Source organism: Magnolia sinica, chromosome 8 (assembly GCF_029962835.1).
Source record: "Magnolia sinica isolate HGM2019 chromosome 8, MsV1, whole genome shotgun sequence".
Lineage (NCBI taxonomy): Eukaryota > Viridiplantae > Streptophyta > Magnoliopsida > Magnoliales > Magnoliaceae > Magnolia > Magnolia sinica.
The window spans coordinates 88,279,386-88,305,803 of NC_080580.1; the positions used below are offsets into that span (position 1 = coordinate 88,279,386).

The 26,418-nt window shown below is 40.8% G+C and overlaps 2 protein-coding genes across 2 annotated transcripts; both read right to left on the reverse strand.

Annotated features, from left to right (window-relative positions):
• Positions 1–12,420: 12,420 nt before the first annotated feature.
• On the reverse strand, positions 12,421–16,929 carry LOC131254109 (WRKY transcription factor 55). Its single transcript, XM_058255120.1, has 3 exons — positions 16,393–16,929; positions 14,033–14,164; positions 12,421–12,839 (listed from the first exon to the last, which is right to left on the reverse strand). The coding sequence occupies exons 1-3, from the start codon at positions 16,914–16,916 to the stop codon at positions 12,458–12,460; spliced, it is 1,038 nt and encodes a 345-aa protein (XP_058111103.1). The 5' UTR covers positions 16,917–16,929; the 3' UTR covers positions 12,421–12,457.
• Positions 16,930–25,526: 8,597 nt separating this feature from the next.
• LOC131253616 (large ribosomal subunit protein eL19y-like) lies at positions 25,527–26,329 on the reverse strand. Its single transcript, XM_058254684.1, has one exon. The coding sequence runs from the start codon at positions 26,241–26,243 to the stop codon at positions 25,632–25,634; it is 612 nt and encodes a 203-aa protein (XP_058110667.1). The 5' UTR covers positions 26,244–26,329; the 3' UTR covers positions 25,527–25,631.
• Between the last annotated feature and the right edge of the window lie 89 nt (positions 26,330–26,418).

Genomic DNA, 26,418 nt, shown 5'->3' on the forward strand with positions numbered 1-26,418 from the left:
CTAAGGAAAGAGAATATTAAATAAGCACACTTAGCTTAGATGGAGCACAGAATTATCTCTCAGAAGTTCGATGAAGATTGGCTTGAATGGATTAATTAATTTGATGATTTCTTTTGAGATTCGTGCACTATTTATAGGTGAGCGGATCGCGTCTTCGACTGGTCTAGGGAGCTCTTCGACTAGTCGAAGCAATAATGAATATTTGAACTTTCAGGCGCGATAAGCTTTGATCGTTCTACGATCGGTCAAAGGTCTCCTTCAATCGGTCGAAGGTCTCCTTTAATCGGGTCAAGAACTTGAAAAACATCGCCGGATTTTAAGTCGAAGATTTTCGATCGTCGAAGATGCAATCGACATCGCCTTTCGATCGGTCGAACAGATTCCTGGACTAGTTGAAGCCTAACAGATTTTATCCGAAATTTGTAACAAACTCACGACTGATCGAGGAATTTCTTAGACTGGTCGAAGCAACTCTAGAATTAGTCGAAGAAGGCCTAGGACTAGTCGAAGAACAGACCAAACTTATGTAAAATAAACATTCGATTTATGTATCCAAAGTGACCTACTTCTAAGGTCAACCTAAGGTCAGTCAAACCTCAACCATGAAGAAAGGACATTGAAACATTAGGAACTAGTGACCTTGAAGTATGAGCCTTGAAGTCTTGATGTAGTTCAATCTTGAAATCTTGATGTAACTCAATCTTGAAATCTTGATGTAGCTCAATCTTGAAAGTGTCTTGAGTTCTTTACAAACTGCCTTGTACTCTTCTTGTAATCTTGCAGCTTGAGTCTTGTCTTGTGAGCAGTTCTTGCATTCAAGATTGATCCTTGTACTTGTGAGCTTTGCTTGTTGTGAGCTTAGCTTGTTCATGAATGTTGATCCTTGAGAGAGCTTCACTTATGCAAGTTATATATAACAGTGATTTTGGCACCACAAATTTGACAACAGACAGGGATATAAACTATAGCACTTACAGCTGGTGCAATAGATGCATATATTGGATGTCACATAAACACGAGAGTATAAGCCTTATAATGCTTAACTATGTGAGCTACACGCAAAGAAAAAAAATGAGAGGAGGCTCCTCGTACCAAAGAAATTGACAAATTCATTGATGGGCTACATGTAAAAGAAAATATCTATAAAAGCTCAGTGCCTTTCCAAAGTGGGGATAAGTACATGAGACTGAGTTGGAGAACTTTCAATGAAACCCTCAAATGGTAGTTTGATGAAACTTGAACCACGCATGACGCCAGCCATGGATAGCTGAAAATGAGAAAGTCACATTGGTTGGACCATCTTTCATATATTAGGAGAGTTTCCTACAATACTTGTCGCAAGGAGCCAAGTTCGAGGCTTAAAAATAAAAAATAAAAAAAATAAAAACATTTGTTTTGTCTATCATCTACATCAAACCATATTAAGATGATAGCGTTGAATTGAAAGTGGATTAGCTGGTGTACTACACACCATGGAATTGGCTGGTGTGTTGATGTCACCAACTTTTGTGGTTCCCATCACGAGGTATGTATTACATCCAAGCCGTCTGTCCATTTGATGAGTTTGTTGTAATGCTTGATCCAAAAACTAAGACAGATCTAAAGATCAAGTGGACCACACTATAAAAAGTAGTGGGAGATTGAACATATACCATTGAAATCCTTTTGGAGGTCACATAAGATTTAGATTAATATGATATTTGTTTTTCCTTTTCATTCAGGTTTGTGTGCCCTTATGAACATAGTGGATAGAAAGTAAACATTATGATGGGCCCTACAAATGTTTTAACTATGAGAATCATTGTCCTGTGGTCCACTTGAGCTCTAGATATCACTCATTCTTGAGCTCATGCTCTAACCAAATGGATGAACAGCGTGTACATACTAAATACATCATTGTGGGCCCCAATATAACTTTGTTCTCCTTTGAACCACGCGTACAACTTAGAGGAGCATCAATGCTCATTTTCTGAACATGTATTTATATTAGCTAGGTTAGTGATGTCCTATATTAGCCAATTTAATTTCTTAAAAATAAAATAATAAAAAATTTAAGCAACCAAGCCACATCACTGAAAAAAGTAAGAATTAATTAAAATACGCCGCATAATAGTCCTCCTTGTGCTCACCTTCTTGGCAGTCATCTCCCTTTTTCTCACGGGGTAGCTAATTGAGCTTTGTGTGGGAATTTTTGGTTTACGTAATAACATGAACTAAGCATACATCACTTACAGGTGGGCCCACATGTTGTTTTTAAGAAGTCAATGCTGTCGGCACAAATTCGCATTCCATCTAATGCAGATCTAGCGTGTAAGATCGTAACAAGATAGATGGTTCTAAGGAGTGCTCCAAATCGTAGTTCGATTGAGCTATACTCTACACGTGTGACCCACCCATAGGATCGGAACAGTTCATTAGGTGGGCCCTATCGAGGATGGCCACTGATGAGAAAACGGCATTGATTGGTCATCTGAGGCTCCCTCCATAGAATGCAAATACAATGATTAAAATCAAAATTTCAACGGTGCATATCCATTGAGAAGGATCCCGTTATTTCAACGTATGGGATCACTTGGTCGTTGCGTATCTTTTTCTTCGGTCATCTGTAGATGGGTCCACCGGATGAACGGTTCCGATCATCAAGATAGAGGTCCAATCATGCAAGCTACTAAACCAATCCTTTTTCTATTTTTCTCTTTCCACAAAAATATCGGATCCTGAAAGGATCTTGAATGATACTCTGGCAAGGTTGATGGTTAATACGCAGGCAGAAAAAAAATCGTACACGTGGCATATGTTAACTAATGTTAAACAGAAAAAAATTGCAAAAACCATGTTCTCTAAGTCCAAAATCAGGTTTTCTAAACAATCCTAACCTCTAAGTTAAGGGTACATGTTTGTTGAAATAGGATCGTTAGATCTTTTCATTTCGACCGTCCAATAAGTGTCCACCTATCCGATAGTTATAGGATAAAATAGGTGTAATTTTTTTTTTAATTCTTGATATATCTAAATTGGGAAAATTAATATGGTAATTTTAATTTTAATTAATTTAATGCCACGTAGGCAATGTATAAGTAATTTCTAAGTGGCTGCATATCATCAACCACACTCTGCTGGAGTACCGAACTCTTTCTCTTTCCATCTCATTTCGTTTGGGCTGATCCACTTGTCTCTGCTCTTCCGTCCCTTTTCAGATCGTACACCATTCACGTGTAACACGTGATGATGATCTGGACCAAGAATCCTGTTGGATCCACCTTTGATTGTGACTAATGAAACATTTATTTTATTGGTATATCGTAGCCGTCTATTAAATGGACCATTCCATACTGAACATGATCCATTAATGAACTTTGTACTTAAGCGTCTATTCTTATTCCACTTATTAGGATAATAATATCTTATAAACAGAAATATTTCTTGTTAAATGGTCCAACGGAAATTTAAATTTAAATTTAACGGTTTAGATCTAGTATATATTTAACACAAGTGTAGAAATGACGTGGAGGTACAGATAACTTTCATGCCTCCGAAAGCACTGGATCCTGTCAGAAGACAGCAACGATACAATGGGAATCTCCGAAAAGAAAAAGACGAGAAGGTTACCATACGTGATATTTGCTGAATCCATTCGCGTGTGGAGCCGCGCCCATACACGCGTGGGAAAATATGGGATTCGTGTGGGAAATGTAAGCTGTCCATCTGTTGATCAATGCACAGATCTTGTGCATCAAAATTCAGACCATTTCTGTGGGCTAAGGTGTACAAATAAATTGATGGAGATAACAATAATCTTTGGCCGTCCATTTGTTATATATGCTGTAGCCCATGAAAATGGCCTATTTTTTAAGCCAGAAGATCTAAAAGTATAGTTCATTTAATAGAAAGATCAGATATCTCACACGTGTTTCATATTTGCACGTGTGACCGCATGTGATTGAGGAAGGCTCCTGCGCGCGTGAAATTAGCAAACCTAGTGGTCCTCATGGCCAGCTAGAATACCTGTCCATCAATTCCAAGTGGCACTCTCATCAGGTGGGCCGTAAGGGTACGTTGAGAATAGGCCATTGGTGATTTCTCTCTGACCGTCCATTTTCCTCGTACGGTGGCGGCTCAACTGATGAAGAGAGATACGTCAGATTCGGACGTGAATTGCGTGGTGAACCCAACACCACGTAGGGACGCGGTGTAAGGACTACGTGGGGTCCACCATGATGTCTATATTTTAATCCACGCCGTCCATACGTTATTTAAACCTTGTTTTATGTAATTAGCCCCAAATTGAAGCGTATCCAAATCTCAATTAAGTTGCATAAAATAGTAGGAATTGAACGTTTACCGTTTAAAGCATCTTGCTAGCGTTGTACACAAACCGAGTTGGCTTGGTTAGCTCGCTAGACTGGACTCGAAAAGCTTGGTTCAACTCAATTCGAAACTGAGTTGGAGCCGAGTGGAGTTGATTTTTTGAGTTTAAAAAAATTTCTAACCGTGTACAAGCTTGATCAAGCTCAACTCGACTTGGATCTAACCCTAACTCGAATTGAACTCGGGTCAAACTAGTTCGATGACTTAGTTATTTTGATATTGATGTTACTCACGAGGCATTTGATGAAATGACTCAACGAAACATCATCGGGTGGCAAGGAAGGTATGGACATGAACTAAATGTCCATATGTCTTGATTTTGATGTTGGCTACTGAGTGTTTAATAAACTACCTATAAAATCGTTGTTATTGTTTTACATGTGATGAGAAATTGAAGATATACTACATTTGTTTATGAAAATGCTGCACAGGTGAACTCGGCTTAATCTTGATTCGAACTTAGCTCGAAGTAGCCCCAGATGCTGACCATACCAAGTTCGATCAAATTGGAGGACTAAGCTAAGCCGAAATTAATCCAACTCGCGTACACCTCTACTTCTTGCAGGCCCCGTAGGTTTTAGATCAAGATGATATTTGTGTTTTCCCTTAATCTTGATATGTGTGACCTTTTAGATCAAGATGATATTTGTGTTTTCCTTAATCCAGGTATGTGTGACCTTTTGGATCAAGATGATATTTGTATTTTCCCTTAATCAAGATATGTGTAACCTTATAAACATATATTTGGGCCCAGGAAGGTTTCAACGGTGGACCTCGTTATTCCCACTGTTTCCTGTGGTGTGGTCGATTTGAGCGTTGGATATCTGTCAACTTTATAGTCATGCCTTACAATGAGCTGGAAAAAAGGATGGACGGCGTGGATAAGACACATACATCACGGTGGGCGCCACAAAGTCCTTACACCATGTAGCTACGTGGTGCTTGGTTCACCGCACAATCCGCGTCCCTCTGATTAATGGTCCAGGTAGTATCCGCGATCCAATCAGCTCAATTTTAGCTACCTTAACTAAAAGACGTTTTTCGAATGAACGGTTAGGATCCATTGTCGAAGTGGACAATGGAGTAATAGGGTTAACTAATGGTACTCGACGCGCATTGTATCTTCGCATACTACTATCTGCGCACATCTATAGTATTCTCAGGTCTTTATTTCGCATAACCGGGACCAATGGATCAGTGATCTAGACCATTGATCTGATGGGCCCCACTATGAATGGACCACCCACGAAATTCTTCCACATTAGATGACCTTAATCCTTCGATTGGTGGCTTGCGAATATACAGTTAGTGTGTTCGACGCAAAATGTACCAACGATCCACATTCAACCAAACATAGGCCAAAAATCGGACGGCTTGGATCTTTCAATTTCTGAGATTCTTAGGTTATGGGCCATCTCTACTGGGGCTAAGATGAATCGTCTGATCACCGAATCACGGATCCCGGCGCAAATCCCGCGACTCTCGCTGACTTCCAACGCAAATGGGCCCCACTGAGGATGCGGGCAAGTAGAAAAATCGGACCTGTTGACAGCTGAAAGGACGGTGAGGTGCACCTAATGGACGGCTCATATTCCACCACGCATGTTGGTTTGGAAAAATAGTGACATTGGCCAACTTGGCAGGAAAAGAGATAAGATTACCGTACGAAAGGAACTTTCCATTGAGAACCACTCCAGCCAAAGGTTTCAAGAGGACATCGACACCGTTGATTGTGACAATGACGAGATGTGGGGCCCACCCCACTTCTCGAAATCGATTAGTCATGGAAGAAAAAGTTAATAAATAAAATCAAAATGTCATAGTTTAAATGGCTGTCTAACGTCCTTTTTCATGAATGAGGAATGACAACGTACGTGGTATCTCATATTCGCAGGGTACAGAAGCATTTTAGTTCTGGCAAGTGGGGCCATGTTTCGTTAATCTGAACCGTTGATCTGTCGAATTTGAATTCAGATATAGTCTGATCTGATTATAAGATTCCATTAATAAATATTAGTACCTTTTCCAATTGAATATTTCTCTTATTCTGTTGTTTCCATTCTCAACCGTGTATCTTCTGGGAACAGAATTTGAAGGATACGATTTTCTTATACTTGAAATTTTTGAATTTATATTCCATCCATGGTGGGACATGACAATCAACGGTCTGGATTAGTGAAACATAGGCCCCATTTGATGTTGTGCAAAGCTGCGGGTCACGAATATCAAACGTGTGAACGTGGAACCTTCCAAAGACAATGAATAAAGATAGGGATCGGGAGAAGGAAAGGAGAATGAAGAATTACTGGACCCTGTGCATGTACACTCGCGAGTGTGCTCCCCAAATGCGCTGATGCGGAAGATCTGAGCCGTTCATCGGGTGCGCCCTACTACTATATACGTTGATGCAAAATATTATGTCAGACCTATTGTTGGGTAGATGACACAACCACATTTAATCTGGACCAATAGATGATTCCATCTTAACCATCCACTTATTTTGAACCAGTTGATTCAAGGACAACGATGCTTTCTAGCATTGAGATACTAGAAGGTGGGACCCATTTGATTAACGGTTCAGATCCATGTGGGTGGCCAGCTAGCGAGTGCACTTGACAATGTTCTAGTAAAAAGAGAAGGTTCGTAGAGGTAGAAAAGATGTGAACGTATGTGGTAGGACTGTGAAAGGTCAATGGTCATGTGAACTGGTGTGAACACGTCTTTGAGTCCAGCACGGCTCGTGGGTTGAAACTTCCACACTTCTCAGACTGATTTGATGGCTAGGAATAAAAACATTAAAATAAAAATAAGGATCCAATGGCTTCTCCCCCAAGAGACTATTGTGTCCACCAAGAGGTCTACGTTACGTTAGGCCAACAACATTGGTCGGTTTCACCAGCTCATGTTAGGGTTTCTGTATTTATTTTTATAAGGTATATAAATATATTATGTATGGATTTATTTATTTATTTATTTTTAATATTCGATGGTGATTTTAAGCTCAAGTCTCTCCAGGAATGGTATAAATGCATCGTTTTACACGCATCGGATACTTAGTTCAAATTTATTAGTATTTTTTTATTCTAGCTATAGCGATGATTTAGTGCTTCTAGAGCGCGGCGCGCGCGCGCGCGCACACACACACATATATATATGGTATCAATGCAACATATTGTATATGTGATGTCAGTTGGGTTAATTAAGATTTGAATGACAATTATATATATTGCCATATAATAATAAATGTTTATTTAAGTTATATATATATATTCTAATCTACATAAATATATATATAAAAAATACCATATCCAATCAATCAAGAGTCTTATTCTTTCATTTTTAATTTTTAATTTTTAATTTTTAATATGTTTTATGAGACATCAGTGTTAAAATTTGAAAATCTATTTAATACTTGGAAGGGTAAATTTTTGTGTTGAGTTATAGACTTGTATGGTCATTATACCATAAAGATAAATAGTTATTTTTATTTTTTTTATTTTTTTTTTGTACTTATTAAAATAATGTTTTAAAAAAATACTAAATTTATTTTAAAATATTAGCTATACAAGTCAAGATTTAAATTCATAGATTTCATATTTTTATATCAAATTTCTTTATTTTCTCTATTCTATACTACAGTTTTTATATAAGAGTATTACTCCAAAAATTAAGTAGATTCAAAACTCAAGTAAGCCTCATTGAGAAAAATATTGGGGATGGAATTGCTGATAATTAAATCCACTATATTTATATGCGATTCTAGAAGCGTCTCTATGGAATTGCTGATAATTAAATCCACTATATTTATATGCGATTCTAGAAGTGTCTCTTTCTTTTTTCTTTTTTCCTTTTTGGCAAATATTCTAATATGAGCTGGCAAAAATAATGGATAGAGTTGATGTTGAACAAAAGATGCATTGGCCCCACAAAGATTGCCTACAGTGCTTCTTCGCTCGTAAGTAAGAGAAAATCTTTAGTACTTTGATAGTGATGGATGATTAACAAGCATCTAGAAATCATGTAAAAATTCAGTACATTGTATTAAAATTATTAAAATTAAGATGTTTGAATTATAGGTCCTGTTTAAATATATCATGAGCCAAATATTACACTGAGTTGGTTACCTAACTATTAGATTGGTCGGTTTGGACGGTTAAAAATGAAAAAATAATAATAATCTAATGGTCGTTTTTCAACAAACAAATGCCCATGGGAATGCTTGACTAATCTGATTTTGAGACCATGACCTGCCAACATTGATTTACAATTTCGAATTCTTGTTTGCCACTTATAAACCTTTTGAGTGGCTGGCTTTTAAGTGGTATACACTGGCAGAGTATTAAAAAAACATCATCAAAACAAAGTTTATAGACTGGTTGTGTGTGATGCTTGATATGCAGTACTTGAAAATTATACATGTGGCTTGACTTAAATTGGACTGCCAAAAATATTAAAATCCAAAAGGTTAATTTCACAGTAGTCCCAAGATCAAAGTGGTTGAGTAATCCTAACCTTTGATTCTCAGGCACTCTTCTTGAGATAGGATCATTCGAAATTTCTCATCCCATCTCAACCGTGTGATCTAATGTATTACACAAGTATAATTGGCCTATGATATATTTAAAGTGGACATGTTGACGCAAAAATTTGGTCTATCCTTTTTAGACCTTCAAATACCTGCATAAGAAGAAGACAAAGAAGACCCTGGATAGAGCAGGAGACCCTCCGATGCCAAAGTCAGGCTAGGAATATGGGTCTGGTAATATTGAAGAGTTTTGGGTGAGAGATTCTACATACCTTTCACCTTTGGAGGTGATCTTATTTATAGTTGGTTGAGGAGAGGCAGTCACATAAGAGAGATATCCCTGTTTAGCAGGGACGTGTTGTGGTATGATTTAAGTTTCATATATGTCGTGGGGATCTCCTGAGATTCTCGGCAAAGATCTTGAGCGGATCTCCATGTCGACTGTCCTCCTAAATTCTTGGTTAGGATCTCGCTTAGATATCGCTGAGACTAGGTCAGACCTGATGGAAGGAGAGTCAGGCTGACCCAGGATTGTGCCGACCTGGGGTCGCGCTGACATGGGATTATGCCGGGCTGAGGTGCGGGAGTTGGGCTGACAGGCAGATCAGTAGATCTTCCGACCTGATGAAGAGAGGTCGAGCCCGACATCAGTTCATACTCGATCAGAGGTTGAGGGTTGATCCTCCAGTTACATTTGCCATTGTCCAACCAGACGAAGTGCACAATGTTTCAACCTGACATCTTCTCATTGGTCGGTCCAATTTCCATACAGCAGAACAGGACCCACAATTTGGCCAATTCAAATTGATTTACTTCCATGCCACTTGTGCTGTTTCATCCAAATAAAAAATGGTGGGAGATCTTCAATAATGGGCATGGCATAGCTGTGCAGTGATCTGGACCGTTTAAATCACTGACCCAACTGTGGATGGCTCATAACCTACAATTCACAGTAAGAAGATTACAGTAACCATATGATTTCCACTTTACCAATCGGGTCCGGGCTCAAGTCTAGCCTCATTAGCCCATTTGGCTTGGGCCCAGCCATTGTAGCTGTTATTTGGTTAGATGGGCCGAGATTTGCCCAGGTTGCTGTTTGATCAGTGGCCAACTGGCCATGGATAATTGAAAATTATAAGTTGCAACTGATTTCTCGGCTGGAGGATGGATGGATCAAGGCAGATTTTTTTATGGGCCCATTAAGGCCCAATGAGCTTCTCCTAATTCATTATCGGACCTACACCTTGTACGGTTGGGCCAACAGAAGAGGTGGAAACGTGGATGCCAACCGTTCATCTGGTAGGTAATGTCTACGGTGGTTTGCAGATGAATACAGGAAACACAATCCTATCACATGGACGGTTAGGATGAAGATGGATTCATGAGGAGAAAATAATGGCTAGGATCATCCCAACGGCACGATTTCAGCCAATGGTCATCTACAGACGGGACCCAGTAGTTGGAAGGACCGGCCACAATCATTCATCCGTGGTAACAAGACTGTGGGGCCCACTGTGTTATATGTGTTTCATCCACGCCGTTCATCCGTTTTTCCAGCTCATTCCAACCGATGATTCCAAAATTGAAGAATATGGACGTCTCAAGGTGACCACACTACAGGAAACAGTGCTGTTTATTTGTCATCCAAACTGTTCATGAAGTCACACAGACATGGATAAAGGCAAAACACGAATATCAGCTTGATCCAAAACTTCTGTGGCCTCCAAGAAGTTTTCAACGGTAGGCATTCAATCCCCACTTTTTTCTTGTTGTGTGGTACCTTGAGATTTATATAGGCTTCAATTTTGATTTATTGGCCTAAAATGAGGTGACAAAACGGATGGACGGCGTGGATAAAATACATATATAACGGTGGGGCCCACAGAGTCCTGCAATCCACGGCCAAGACGCCACGGCCAGAAAAGTGAGATTCGAAAAGTTATCAGATGAACCATCGGTTTCTATTTACAGATACGATCATCGCAATTGGATAAGGAGATTGTGCGTTGAGGATTAGCTGATCACAGGAATACCGTTACCTGCTTTAGATCATACCAAGATATCATTACGTACGGTATTGAATCATTCCGTTCCGGCTGAAATCCATTCCGTCCATCACGTTAGAATCATTATTTTTGCCATCCATACATACATAATATACGCAGGATTAAAAACTCACATGCGCCTAGAGGTGTACATGAGTTGAACTGAGTCGAGTCGAGCTTGGCACAATTCAACTCAACTCGGCCACTAGGTAACCCCAGCTTGAACTCGGCTTGACTTGGTCCTCGAGCCTAACTGGCCATATCGGCTCAGATCGGTCCGCAGCTCAGGCCACTTCAAATCGAGTTCGAGCTGAGATCAAGCCTCCACAGCATTTTTTCAAACACACGGAGTGCACCTTCAATTTCTCCTGGAATACAAAGCAATAGCATTGGTTTACATATATTTTATCAAACACTTAGTGGACGACAAAGGTATTTGTTTCATATCCATAGCTTCCTTACTACTAGCTAACACTTTGTTAAGTCATTTCATTAAATACTTGCTTAGCAACATCAATATGAAAATAATCAAGTCCTCAAACTGGTTTGATTCCAGTTAGGGTTCAATATGAGTCGAGTCAAGCTCGGGAAAGCTCGAACTCAGCTCAAAATTTTTTCGAGCTAAAAAATTCAGCTCAACTTGACTTGAACTCAGTTTCAAACCGAGTTGAATCAAGCTTTTTCGAGTTGACTCAAGGGAGCTAACCGAGCTAACTCGGTTCGTGTAGAGCTTTACATGGCCCACGTACGTTTTGGAGGACTATTTTTGTTTATTCTCTTCATCATGGTGGGTTACACCTGGTTAATGGGTACGATGAAATATACACACCATGGTGGCCCCAGACACAAACCTATGGTTAGCATCCCATCGCCACTGTCCCACGTGGTGTGGTCTATCCGAGCTGTGGATCTAGCTGATTTTTGATACGAAGGTCCTAGCAACGTGGATAAAACCTAATAGACGGAATGGAATTTACATATACAACATGGTGGGCCCCACAGAACTTGGTATTTGGAGGAGGGTTCCAATTCATGCTGACAATGCGCCCTCCCTAATGAACGGCCCGGACGATGCACACGTGTGAATGAAGCCCACCATCCATGTCATGCTTGCGAGTACGCTTTGCAAACCTCATGGGAGGAAAAAAAAAGAAGAATATTTATATTGAATTAGTTTATTAACAACCGTACAAAGCCAAAGAATTTCTACAAATAATAATCTCTCATCAGAAAAGAAATCTGGGCCGTTCATCAGGTGGGGATCACCAAGAACATAGAACCACCCAAAAATCAAAGGTCCACTCATCAGGTGTGTCACTAATCAGTTTTCTAACCATCCATTTCCCATACACTAATCACCTAAATATTGGAACGAATTAATTTCTGCGCCATGAAACGTTCACCATGGTCTCCGCTTGATGAACGGTCCAGATCTAGAGCATGCCTGTCTTGTTGGCACGTGTGTCGCAAATCATTGCCTGCGTGTAGATGGGCAATGCCATACACGCGTGTAGGTTTCCTAATTCTCTTGCCTGGAAGAGAAAATAGCATCCATGCTACTGCTGCTGCTCCCTGAGTTAAACATGGCGTCAGCAAGGTCCACCACAGTCTCCGTATCTTTCCCACCTTGCACGTGTGAAGATCCCACGTGAGGATCCCTCTGCATTAGCACGTGTGAAAGGCCCAACTGAATTGAAGTGGATACGGGCTGTGGTTGTGTAGTTCCATGCATCGCTTCCTGAGAGGCTGGTGGGCCAAGGATGAGAGGTGAGGCCGAGTATTGGCACGTGTGGTGGCCACGGTACGTGACCTCGAACGTGTAAGGATCGTCATCCAGCCGTTGGAGATACTTCTTCGCCTGACAACCGTAGAAGTTCTTGTGTGTGCACCGGTAGTAGCTCCTGTCATGCAATGGGCATTGAAGAACGTTGGCAAGGGTATTTTCGTCATTTAAAAATAGGGAGATATTTGATACTCAGGCTGCGTATGAGGCTTCATACGCAGGCACTTCAAAATAATACACGTGGGGGTAATTTAAATCAAATCAAACCAGCTAAATTGTGTACCGTCCAAAAATATCATTGTTGGGTCGGCCACATTTTGAATCACATATCATCATCTATCAATTGATTTTGATTTTGTGCCCCGCTTGATTAATGGATCGGTCTGATTTCAAAAACCAGAGATCATAATGTTGTGGCCCACCTTTTTCACGGCTGGGATATCTTAAATATGCCAATAGTTTGGCGGGAAAGAAGGGGTAGTATATGAAAATTCATATACGAGGCCGTACGTGATAACGGGCGGGTTTGGGCCGACCCGGCCCGACCCAACACTTAAAACCCAAGGCTCAAGTATGGCTCGGGCCTAATATAACAGACCCAAGTCCGACTTGGAAATAATAGTGGGGACCATGTTTGACTTGATACAGTCCAACTGATGTAGTGCGGGTCGTGGACAGTTTCATGGCCGAGATGGATAAAAAAAAGGCCCGATCGGAAACAGAGATGATTCGTACCGTCAGAACTTAAAATGGACATATTTTGTAAACTAGAATGAGCTATTAAGAGGTTGTGAGCTATCTTCTTCCTAGGGTTTATGTTATTATTTAAGAGGTTGTAAGTTTGTTTTTCATAATTAATCAATTTATTACGAATTTTTTAGAATTATTTTTCTTTTTTTTCCTCATGGATTCGAGGCATTTATTTGAGGAGCTCCGTGGATTCAGAATAATTACCCCCATTAGGAAGAAGCTGCTCGACCTCACGTCTTTCCCTGTGTCACCAACCCAGCCCAAAAATAGATAAAATCCCTATTTTCCATTTGATGTTTTTCAATCTATTCATTTATCAAGTGGGCGACACACGGCTAACTAAAATTTTTAGAGAAATAAAATCAACGGCCAGTATTCAAATATAGATGATTGCTTAATTAAGGATTGGACAACTACCACATGTACGTAATGCTAAAATAACTTCAGCTGAGGCCTGGCCATGATGTGAGGCCGAAGACCGGATCATGGGCCAAGCAAGTAGGTCCAAGCCCGGCCCATTGCAACCCTTTGTATCATTGCAAGGGCATTTTGGTAAATTACCTTGGGAATCTGGAATTGAGGATGTCCTTTTGGCCGTACTTTCGCCAGGTGAATCCATCGTCGGGTGGAATCTCTGGATTGCCCGCTCGAGGTGCAGATACCCTCTCCTTACGTATGCTCCGATTCTCTCTCCTGGAGGAAATATAGCCGTTTGGATTTAAACTGACATTTCCAAATTCCAACTGATTTTGAATTTTATGAAAGATTAGAATTCTCTCTAACCTTAAGCTTTGTAGGCCCAGTATCTGTATCATATCTACTCCATTCATTTAAGACATGACCCAAAAATGAAGTAGATTAAAAAAAAAAATCAAGTGGGCCAAACCACGAAAAAAAGTGGGATGAAAACGCCTACGGTTGAAACCTTCAATATTATATGCCATTCTGAATCTGTCCATAAGGTGATTCCCACCCTGATGAATGGCTGAAATTATATAAATATCAGCCTGATTGCAGCTCATAAGAAGGTCTCAATGGTATTTGTTCCATCCCACCATTTCTTATGGTGTGGTAGACTTGAATTTTCAATTTGTCTAATTTTTTAGATCATGTATGCTAGTAAATTTCTACATTGTGATTGGTCCGCATCATTACTGACATTGTCAGCACTAATGATGGCCTAATAATACTATAGTAAGCATGTTTTTTCTATTCGTGACAAGCCCAGAGGGTCTAAGCCTAATCATACTGTAATAAAGTGTTTTTCTATCCATGGCAAGCAAAGAGATCAAAGCCTAATTATACTGCAATAAAGAGGATTTTTCTATTCGGATCAAGCAGAGAGGATAGAAGCCTAATCATACTGTAATAAACAAGTTTTTTCTATTCCTGGCAAGCAAAGAGAGAATTTAGATTCTAAGCTAGCAGAGCCCATGAACCAAGTTGATATAACACAGACATTACAATGGGCCACACCACTCTTAGGATTATAGGGATTTCTGGTTATAGCTTTCTAAAACGAGGGGGCAGTACACACACGTGTCACATATCCTGGGCATTCATTCATATGGCATGTCATTTGAAAATAAAGGGTAGTTGCACCCATCAAGTCAGCTCCAAGTGTGCATTGAATTTGAACGGTTGGATATGTCCATGTTATACACCACCTAATGAATGGCCTAGATCAATAACAAGTGTTCTATCCACCTAGATCTTTGACAAGTGTCTCTCTCCCACACATGAAGTAGCCCTCGTGGAATTACGACCCTTCATCAAATAAACCACCACATACATGTTGATGCTTTGTTAGGACTGAGCTGTCGGGGACTTATCTGAGTCAGGCATTTTCCATTGCTAGCTTGTGGTGTCAAACAAGATCATACGACTCAGATGAGTCAGCAATCCATTCATTTTAATGAAATCATTTGGAAAAGTCCTCTTTTCAGCTGGGATCTAGTATCACCTAATTCTCGTGAATTTTGGGCCTATGAACCATGGTTGATATCGTGGCCGTAGGTACGTATCATATGGATGGGTATGCTCGCTCACGTGTGTCACACGTGGAAGACATTGGTGCAATGTAAATGGGTCCCACCATTCTGACCACCATTCATGAAAAGTCAGGCTAATCTACTCATCAGGTCAGCCACACCCTTACATTGAGTCAGATCAAGGGTCATCCCTTGATTGACACTCATCTGAGGAGTAGATTGCCTTGATTTTTCTACACCCCAATCTTCATTTTTGGGCCCTCCATTTGCATGAATAGGATATCCTTCTTATTGGCAGTTAAAACACCCGAAATCAAGCTGACCCAAAACTCAGGTGGGCCACACATCGTGGAACAATGTAAAATCACTCCTAAAACAACAAGGTGTGGCCCAACTGAGTTTTGGACGAGGCTGGTAACTCGCAGCTTATGAACGGTTTGGATGCATGGAATATACACACCATGGTGGGCCCAGAGACAAACCTAAAGTTGGTGTCCCCTCCCAAATTTTCTGTGTGGTGTGGCTCACCTGAGGTGTAGACTAGGCTATATTTTGACCCTGGGGACTAAAATCAAGGAATCCACCTGATAGATGGTGTGGATCTCACACAAACAACATGGTGGGCCACAGAGCTTCTGTGTCTGTGGTAGAGAATTCTGGTCCTCGTGTTGAAACATGAGTATATACACCAAAACTTCCGTGTATGCTCTTCTTGTTGTGATCAGATTACATCTTACTAGTGGTCACGAGCAGGTAGTGCCACGTGTTATAGAGGTATGTGGCCCATCCAAGCAAGCCCATGATAAGAATTTATGGTGGGTCCCACTCATCACCACCGTCTGATACAAATCGAATGTTGGCATGAGTACTGTTTCGGTGTATGTACTTTATTCCAAGAAAAATAAGAAAGCTAGAGTACTTTGATTTTACCTGTTCCCAGTTCTTTGGACCAATGCCCCTCCCATTGAAGAACTTCTACCGGAATCTGACGTGTCCGTTGCCTGAAATTCTCCAGTGGACCTCGATCGCACCGAAGCCTCTACATCCCCGGCGGCCGCATACTCCATCGGTTGACCCAACTCAAGATCTACACCGCTAGTCGTGATCTCCAACCCTAGATCAAGATCATTGGCCACGCCGATCTTCGGTGCCGAAAACATGTGCACATCGAACGGGTTCCTCCCAACTAAAGCGTGTGCGTGGAGGAGATCCATGGCTTCTGTAGAAGTGGGCCGCCACGATTCGGGCGGCTCGCTGAAGATCATGTGGCTGTAGGGAGATGGGTGGGGAGTATTCAATAGATCCATGGCTTTGTTGAATACACGGATGATTTGTTTACATGAAGAAGATAAGAAATTAGGTTGGTTTGCTAAGGTTGGGAGGTTTGATTCAAGATCTTTGGCTAATGCACATCCATGGAGGATTAATTGGATGGCCTCACTACTAGCATCCATGAATGCTTTGATGTTGGATTTGTTGTGGAATTCAAGGGTCTTAGATAATTTAAATGGGCCATGGAGTCAATCACTTGGAAAATAAAGAGTGCATGGAAAAGAATTTGATGGTCTCCATGACTACCCCAAATTGTACTCCAAGGTCAACTCTTCTATCCATGTGTCTGATTTTCTATGATCAGAACCGTTCATCAGATGGAGAAACCAGTTATTGATGATTCTGTATCCTACATACTATACAATGCAACTCGACCTTTAAAATCAAACATCCAGTGTCTCACATAGAATACGTAAAAGTCAAAGTATATGAAATGGGTTCGTGGATACAAAATGGGGGGAAAATAACAACGGTTCTGATTTCCTGAGGTGGGCCCCATGTAGGTTGGACGGCATACAGGGCTACGTTATTTGGTAGTCTTGGGGACTACTAGAATGCTTCTGGAGTCTGGAGAAAAGATTTTCAAAGTTCGTGCCTTAGTCATACGTTCTCGGATGGAGAATTTAGGGATCGATTACTTGGTCAGAGCTTTCCTAAGCATACATGCGTCTACAGTGGAACCCATCTACACGCCACTCTCATGTGCCAAACTCGCATAAGTGTGCGAGATCCAAACCGTGCATCAGATGGGTCCCACCATGCATATGCACTTGACCATACATCGTGCCCTAAATAAATGGATGGCCGGTGAAACTTATCCAAAATTTTGTAACCCATCCTTTTTTTTTTACAGAGAATATTTGAAACAAAAACTATAAGGTGGGACTCACATGATGGACGGCTTTGATCTTACACGTGAGTTTTATTTCCACATGGGGAGGCGTGTAGATGGGTTATCTTACACACGCGCGCGGCTTGGAAGTATCCTATGGTCATGGTCGTTGTTGTTTTCACGTTGCTGGGGTCTACGGGAAGACTTGGAAGATTCTCCGTGCAGATGGAAAGAAAATATCAACGGTATTCTCTGCTTCTAGTAGAGGGTGATAGGGATTAGACTCATATGATGTTTTAATAAAAGGGTTGACGCGTGTGAGAGATCAGGACCATTCATGTGAGGGCCCCTGCAATGGATTGGCTGTACCCATATTCTAAATGGTCCTAGTCGTACCATCAAAGAAGTTTCTCTTCTTGAATGTGGACCGTTGGCTACATTTGTACTTCAATCCATACTGTTGACACGGTGCACCCCACTCTAAACGCATGTCATGGTCTGATTTGAATCGGTTAAAATTATAATAATATATTAATAATACGAGGTTCAGTTCCTCTATACAACTGTTGAAGAATGAGCTTATTCTCCAAATGTTTATGTGGGTCTACCTTTGTGTAGAGCCCACATTCAAAACGTACGAAAGGTGCGACCCTTTCAAGATCAACCACGTCACAAACATCAGACCAATTCAAAACGCAGGTGGCCACACTACTGGGAACCGTTGGGATAGGGACACATCATTAAAACCTTCTTTGAAACCTTCTTGGTGGGAAGGGGGCACACTTTGTTTTTTTATATGTCATCCAATCCATTGATAAGATTTTTCCCATCAGGATGAATTGGATAAGTAAAAATTGGACCTGAAATGGGTGGTGAGGAGCTCACCACCCACCTCAATGGTGAGATGTCATGGCAAGGTTTGATTGGTGGGCCGTATGTTGTCCGAGATGGGTAGATCCTAAAAGCTTAAAAAAAGGCTTGAGCCCATTGCTAACATCATAAGCCCCACCAATCAAATATCACCACACAGGAATTCAAAAAAGCCTTATAAGCTCACCACGATGTATGTGTTTTATCGGCACCATCAATTCCATTTCTAACTCACATTTTAGTATGAACCTAATAAGCTCACCTCGGTGTATGTGTCTTATCGGCACCATCTATTCCATTTCTAACTCAGATTTTAATATGAACCTAAAAATGAGGTTGATCCAAATCTTAAGTTGACCACACTATAAAAAATAAGAGTTGAGTTTCGATCCCCTGCTTGCTACAAGTATGGATTTTCTTATAGTTGTATTGTGATTAGACCGCATTTAATGCAAGAGTGCTGACAATGTCGTTGAAGACATGGGCGAATCATATTGCATAGAGCATAAAATCCTTTGTGGCAAGCAGATGATCTAGATTCAAGAAATAATAGAGCCCACTGATTGAAACTTTTTTAGAGCAACAAAAGTTACGTGTGCCATACATTAAGGTCCATGTGATATAATCAACAGGTTGGATGGCAGATAAATATTACTATAGATGATAGGAAGTTTTTAAGAGGGCCATTCAATCACACCATTGCTTTGTGTGGTGTGGTTAATATGAGATTTGGATCTACCTTTTCTTCTTCTTCTTCTTATTATTATTATTTTTTTTTGGGTTAGTTTGTTAGTACACACTCATGTCAGTACACACACTCCATGTTAGCCACCCCAGCTAGGGATTGACGCCAAAACCTCAAGTGTTGAAATGAGGTTTCTCTACTCAGTCTGCCAGTTGAGCTATGGATCTGGGTGTGATTTGGATCTACCTCATTTTAAGGCTCATGCATTAAAGTGAGCTGGCAAAATAGATAAACAACGTAAATAAAACACATACATCATGGAGGGCTAGCAGGGCTTTTTCCAGTAACACATAAAACCAACATCTGCCACAAGTAGGGCTGATAGTCGAGTGGGTTCAACGCGACCGACTTGACATTGGGTTGGGCTCAGGCAAAATGAATCGGTTGCAATCTCAAGCTTGGGCTATACAAACACCAAGTCAATAAAATTTAGGTGGGGCTCGGGTTAAGGTCTTGAGTTGCCTGAACCCACCCAAACCTAATCTATATATAAGTTAGTTATAAATTGTAATTGATTGTGGATTGTTTATGTTGAAAGCACAAGATCTTCCAGGGATATAGTGTCATTGGTCCACGCCAATTCTGATGACTCAAGCTAACAAGATACACTAGATTTCTCTCTTGAATGGATTACATGCTATACAATATGCCTTTTAAGGGAGAGATTGTCCCATATTTTAACTTGTTTGTTTAGAAAAAAATGAAGTTCTTTACGATAAATAGCTACATATATAATCAATAAAATTAAAGGTACAAAAATGTAAACCAGCATTAAAAATATAATATACTAATGTAATAATGAAAATATTAACACGTATTCACCCGACCAATCTTAATTGGTTAGGCTTGGGGTTAAGAATTCTCGATTCAAGGTTAGGTTGGATTAAAGTTGAGGTATAAAAACCTTAGATTGGGCTAGGGTTGTGCATCAACCCGACGCAACCTGCCCGGCTTTCAGCCCTAGCTACGCTAGGCTTTCAAAGTCTCAAGGTGGGTGAAGGAGCTCAACTCCCAATCCACATCCTAGGGCATTTTAAGACACAGTCAAGGTATAGTACATCGTTTTGTGGCCCACCTGAGTTTTGAATCTGCTTGATCTTTGGCCTCTAAAGAAAACGTACACTGAACATGACTGGCCAAGTAAATGTCATGATCACATCTTAGTGGGCCCACACAATTATTTATAGAACAAACCAAATCTACAAACGTCCTATGCCAATCAGCGTCTGATAATAAATATATGAGAAAAGATTGTGTCTGCATAATTTCTATGGCCCACATGTGGGAACCACATATTTTGAGCTGTGGCTATGTATATTGAGCCGAGAATAATCACATCATACGAGGAAATATACATAGGTCAGCTATTTAATGGCACATGAGTCGCCGAGATCTTAGTGATCCAAATCATTCATCCGCTAGGTCCATGCTAATAAGATATATCACACTGCATGATCTGATTGATCTGAACCATCGGTCCAGTGAAATTTTGCATTTAATGTGGACCATCAGCTTTATCTATTTTTAACCGTCAATCTGCAAGCTACCAATTAGAAGGTAAGGATCGTCTGGTGGAAGAAATTGCAGTTCATATCCCATCATGATGAAAACATCAGGTGAACAATCTCAACCATCAGAAGATTGGCCCACCTATCTGGGTCTGGGGTGGCAAGATAATTGGGTGGCGAACGATCTACCAAAACATGTTTATTTCTAGAAGGTGAATGTGCGTCCGAGCTCGCAGGACTTTTGGGGCCTGTTTGGTTTACCATTTCCCATGGTAATTATTGGTAAACGGTGGAGAATAAGGTTGAGATGCATAAAGTTTGTGGGGCCACTGTGATGTATTTTTCTGATCCACGCCGTCCATATGTTTTATCAGCTCATTTTAGCACATAAACGAAAAATTGAGGCAAATCCAAAGTGCCTGTAGACCACACCACAGGTCATAGTGGGAATTGAAGTCTACCGTTGAAAACTTTGTGGGGCAAATGAAGCTTTGGATCCAGATGATATTTGTGTTTTTTGGTCCATCCATGTATTTCTGACCTTATAAATAGGTTGGATGGCTGATACATAGTAATTACTGTGGGCCCTACACAATTTTTTAATTTTTAATGGTGGACATCATTATCCCCTCCATTTCCTGTGGTGTGGTCTACTTGAAGTTACAATCTACCCTTTTTTTTTTTTTTTTGTTTTTTATGATCATGCCTTAAAATGAGCTTTTAAAATGGATGGACAGTGTATATCAGACATATATCATTACGGTTTAATGGTGTATAATCATATTCTCTCCACCGGAATGAAACATAGTCACCTGTGTGTTTACCACCAATTACGGTGGAGTTTTCTGCTGATTTTATTTGACCTGCGCGCGGGTGAGCTGCCTACTTACACGCATTTGCACGTGCCAATTACCCGCAAGAAATCTGAGATTTCGTCAGGTATGGTATTGCTTAGAACTTCTAATTAAAAATCAGCCCGTTTCACACCTAAGGTGGGCCACTGCATAGATCACAAATGGATGGCTAGGAAAAAAAGATCTTGACGGTAAGTTCATTTTGTATGTTGTGGCCCACCTGAGGAGTGAAACTGTTTATTTTGTTCACGTAAGATATTAAAATTATTTTCAATCGTATGCATAGTCCAGATCTTACATACGTGTACCATACTTGAATACGTGTCAGCGTGTGAATGAAAAGGTTTCTGAGCGCGTGTAGATTTAGGAATTTCGGTGAATTTCATGCTTCCTCGATGAATATCATGTTTTCCAATGCCTATAGTTATAATCTGTAGCCATAGTTTCATAATCTGTAAGATCCCGTCCATTTCGTAACATTTTTTATGCATATGTGCACGATGATCGACACGCTTGGCCAAACCTGGATTGGCTGTGCATAGTATACACCCGACTGACCAGAACCCCAAGACCTCGAAATCTATTTCATATTGACCGCCCCATCGCCACGTTCGCGGAGGTACCACCCATGCATCCGTTCGACGCTCCGTTAGTGAGATACACTGCGAAGAATCATTGGTATATCATGTGCGCATGGCGCCATATATTCCATTTCACACATTTGTACAACACATGCACCATACCACACATAATCTCCACCCATGTGTGTGATGTCACCCTCCCATACCACCACTCTCTCATGTGCACCCAAAGTCAACCCTTCTCCATACAACACTTTATGCATGATGTCATCATACCATGTCACCCTATGCCTCCTTTAATCCACCATTAATTCCTAATCATGAATCAATTGTCATAATCGTAATCTAAGCTAACCAAAATCATATTAATTGAATCTAACTACATTTTTATCCATTTCTCTACAAATACTCCTCCATTCCTTAACATTTTCACCATTTTCCTACAATAAGAGAGAGAGAGAGAGGTGATCTTGGTGGGCCATCAACCCCATCCCTTTCACCATCAACTCCATCCATCCATCTCAACAACCATCTATCTTAATTATCAAGGTGAGTACACCCCCTTCACTTATGTTATTGATTTGTTTCTTATTTGAAATTGATGATGATTATGATATAGGACCCACTGATAGTGAGCTCCATTGTGATGATGTGTGCCATCTAACCCATTGGCTGTAGCCCCACTATGATGATCACCAGCCATCCAACCTGTCCTTGAGGTCACAAAGACCTGGATGAGGAGAAGACATAGATATTAACCTGATTAGTAAACCATGGCCCTACTGTTGAGGGTCAAATATTGCATATTAAACCCTATTTATTACCTGATTTGACGAACACGATAATGCTTAACGCTATAATTTAATCACGTTTGTGTTGCAAGGTGAATTTAGGAGCTTGGACTGAAAAGAGTACTAAAAATATGGATTTGATGCTCAAGAATCATCAAGGCAAGGGACGGATCTTAGGAGACCGAGATTGAAAAATTCACACGCCATAAATCCAAGAAAATCAAGTGATTGAAAATAAAGAGGCCTGAAAATCATCCTGAATGCAAGATCACAGGGTTCCCACCATCCGTTTGGCATGAAACTTTATGTCCGGCCTGAGGATCATAACGTAACCGTACACGTAAAATTTTGGCCCTCGAATATTTGTGGAAGTGGTCCAATGGAAAGATCAGCCATAAATCACTGATTTGGGGCCCACCCGATCTCTGGATATGCCTCAAATTTGGGCTCCACCCCTTAAATTAGATGGGAAGGCAGATGGATGGTGTATATTTCTGGAAAACATCACTGCGGGGCCCACACGAGTGATGCACGTGCACCACGGCAAGTCCACTCACTGTGCACCAGACGCACGGTCGGCCGACTATATTAGAAAGCGGAGAGAGAGAGTGCAGACCGTCTGCACGTATGAACACTATGGAGCGTTGTGGCCCACTGCCGTTGATCAGACGGGTGATCTGAACCATCCATTCGAACCGGACGGTAGGGCCGACCAGAATTATGATGTCCATGTACCCCATGCACGTGCTCTCAAGAATACCACTTCAAATGCAGGATGAACAACATGAAGATTTGATCCCTTGGACTACACCAAACTCGAGCAAAAGCATCCATTCCCGACTGAAATTTCGCCACGAGTCTAATGAACGGAGTGGATTTCGCTACTGACGTCGATCAGGGGCCCCACTGATGCTACCGACTCCGAATTCGCATGAGTTATGCACGGACGTGCGTCCGGATGCTACCGGCCAACGTGTGTCGTTTTATGATCTCTATCTCGGTTGGATGAGTGATTTAGACATCCAAACTCCTCCCAAGGGGCGTCCAACCAATGCCAAGAAGACTGAATGGAATAGATCCCGCGACAAGATCTTCCTTGTCCCAAAACTCGTTCCAACGCAAGGTGTTTCCTTTTCCACTGCGCAAAACGGACCGACTTCACTATTGCTGCAAAAGCTTTACGCACTCCACTCGACCAACCTCCTTGCTATTATAAAAGGAGAGGGAGAGAGCATGGAGAGGCATCATCAGACGTGTGGAGAGAGAGAGAGAGAGAGAGAGAGAGAGAGAGAGTGTGTGTGTGTGTGTGTGTGTGTGTGTGTGGACGGCCGGCAGTAACAAGTTCATCTTCTCCTTCTTCCTTGTTTTTCCTTTGATGTTTTTCAAACATTTTAGTTCAATCATGTCTATGATTGGCTACACCTCTTAGCTAAGGATATGAGGTGAAGCTTGTAGTGTGATGGGATCGTTTATATGGCTTTGATTTATGTTAAATTGAACTCTCTTTGACTTTGGTTTGATTATAAGGAATATTCATAGTTTTTAATAGCTTGTTGTGACTTAAATTATAATAGATCTGTGATAGCTTTGAGTATGTTCTTTTCATTTTAGAGATTATGAACTTGGGAACGTTGTTGTTCACTATCGTCTCATGAACATGGTTGGATGATGGAATCCTTCCTAACATTAATAATTCTCTTAGATTGGTTGAGGATTGGATAAATTTTGTTGTTTGCTTTGTCTCATAGGCATGGTCTTGTGATGGAATCACTTCTAGTTCTCATACCTATCATTCATTGAAAACTAGATCAAAGGAAGTTCATAATTGAATTTTAATGCATATCTTCCAATTGAATGAAGATGGGACTCTGATTCTAGTTGTGTTTATGAATCAAGCATAGATCTCCCTGATCTCTACAAGTGGATCCTTGGAAACCCTAGTTTCCCACCTTCAAATTTTACAAGTTTTAGTTACTTAATTTTCAATTACTCTCTTACATTCTCCTAATTTAGATACATCTTCTTCTAGTTCTAGTTCTGGTTACTTTCAGAATACGTACAAAATGGGCAAAGGCTACGGATAAAACCTTAGCCTCAAACCTATGGCTACGGTTTAGTCCGTAGGATAACTGTAGTCGTAGCTGCGGTAACAATAAGTCCACAATCTATGGCTACGAATTTAATTCGTAACTATAGGCTCCAATAGCTACAGATATAATCCGTATCAACTATTTCAGTAGCGAAAAGTATTTACAGCTACGGATAATATTTGTAGCTAAAAGTACTGTTGGTTCGTAGCAATATGCCGCATTAATAAAAGCTACGGTTGTCAGATCAGATACGGTTAATATTCGTAGCTATTTCCTACATTTAAAAAAAATATTATAATCATTCAATTACCACCTGCATAATCATTCATTCATTCAATTACATTTTGTATTTTTATTTTTTTTAATTTTTTTGATCCAAACAAAACAGTCTTGCCATTTAATAAAAAGAACAAAACAAAAGTAATCCTGGTTTCCAAACACTACAGAAAAGATTTTAAAAATAAAAAATAAAACAACTTTCCAACATATTAACTAAAAGCACCAACAGATTAGTACCAGCCCCTACTCATATCAGCAACATCACTTTTTACTTTCTTTTTTTTTTTTTACTTCTTCCCTTTCTTGGCTCCCCGTGCAGATTGTGTTGTAGGCACTCTTTCTCCAGGACCCTGAGCCAATCGCTCCTCCCTCCGGGCAATCTTCCTCTCCCTGCTGGCCTTGCTCTTAGCCCTCTTGGCCTCAAACTGATCACTGAGAGTCTTCTCTCTCGCCTTCTCAGCCTTCGACTTGTGGATGCTCTCCATCAGCACAATCTTGTTCTTGAACACGTTACCCTTGACCTTCATGTACATGTCATGGTACATGTGCTTGTCTATCTTCTTGGACTCCCTGTACTTGTGCAACAAGCGCCTAGGCACCCTCAGCCTCCTCATCCAGAGCACCTTTGTTGGCAGCCTCGCCTCCCTCGTACCCTTGCGCTTACCATATCCAGAGTGCCTCCCCTTCCTCTTTGCCTCCAAAGCCCGATGGGCCCGCGAACGGGAGTGAATCTTCATTGGCTTCCTGATGATAAAGCCATCTTTCACAAGCTTCCTAATGTTTTGCCTGGAATTTGCCATCGAGATCTCGCTGGCTTCATTTGGATCAAGCCAGACCTTGCCCTTGCCACACTTGAGAACACTAGAGGCCAAGCGCTTTTGCAACTTCAGTGACACCATGGTTGCTGCTAGAAATTGCGCTGTGGGTGCGTATGATAAGAAGCTGGAGCACCTCCGTTTGCTAATAAGAGGCGGGGAGAAGGAGAGAGTTACCTTTAGTATGAATATAGAAAGATAGAAAAGAATATGGACAACATGGACATAATTCTAGTACCTGAACAAGCCCTGCATTTCT

Bases quoted from the DNA above. Each gene is read 5' to 3' on its own strand.
- LOC131253616 (XM_058254684.1), bottom strand. From the start codon at position 26,243: ATGGTGTCACTGAAGTTGCAAAAGCGCTTGGCCTCTAGTGTTCTCAAG.
- LOC131254109 (XM_058255120.1), bottom strand. From the start codon at position 16,916: ATGGATGCTAGTAGTGAGGCCATCCAATTAATCCTCCATGGATGTGCA. The intron at 14,165-16,392 runs GTAAAATCAAAG...TATTTCCTCCAG, and splicing joins GTCCAAAGAACTGGGAACAG to GAGAGAGAATCGGAGCATAC. The intron at 12,840-14,032 runs GTAATTTACCAA...ATTGCATGACAG, and splicing joins CTCAATTCCAGATTCCCAAG to GAGCTACTACCGGTGCACAC.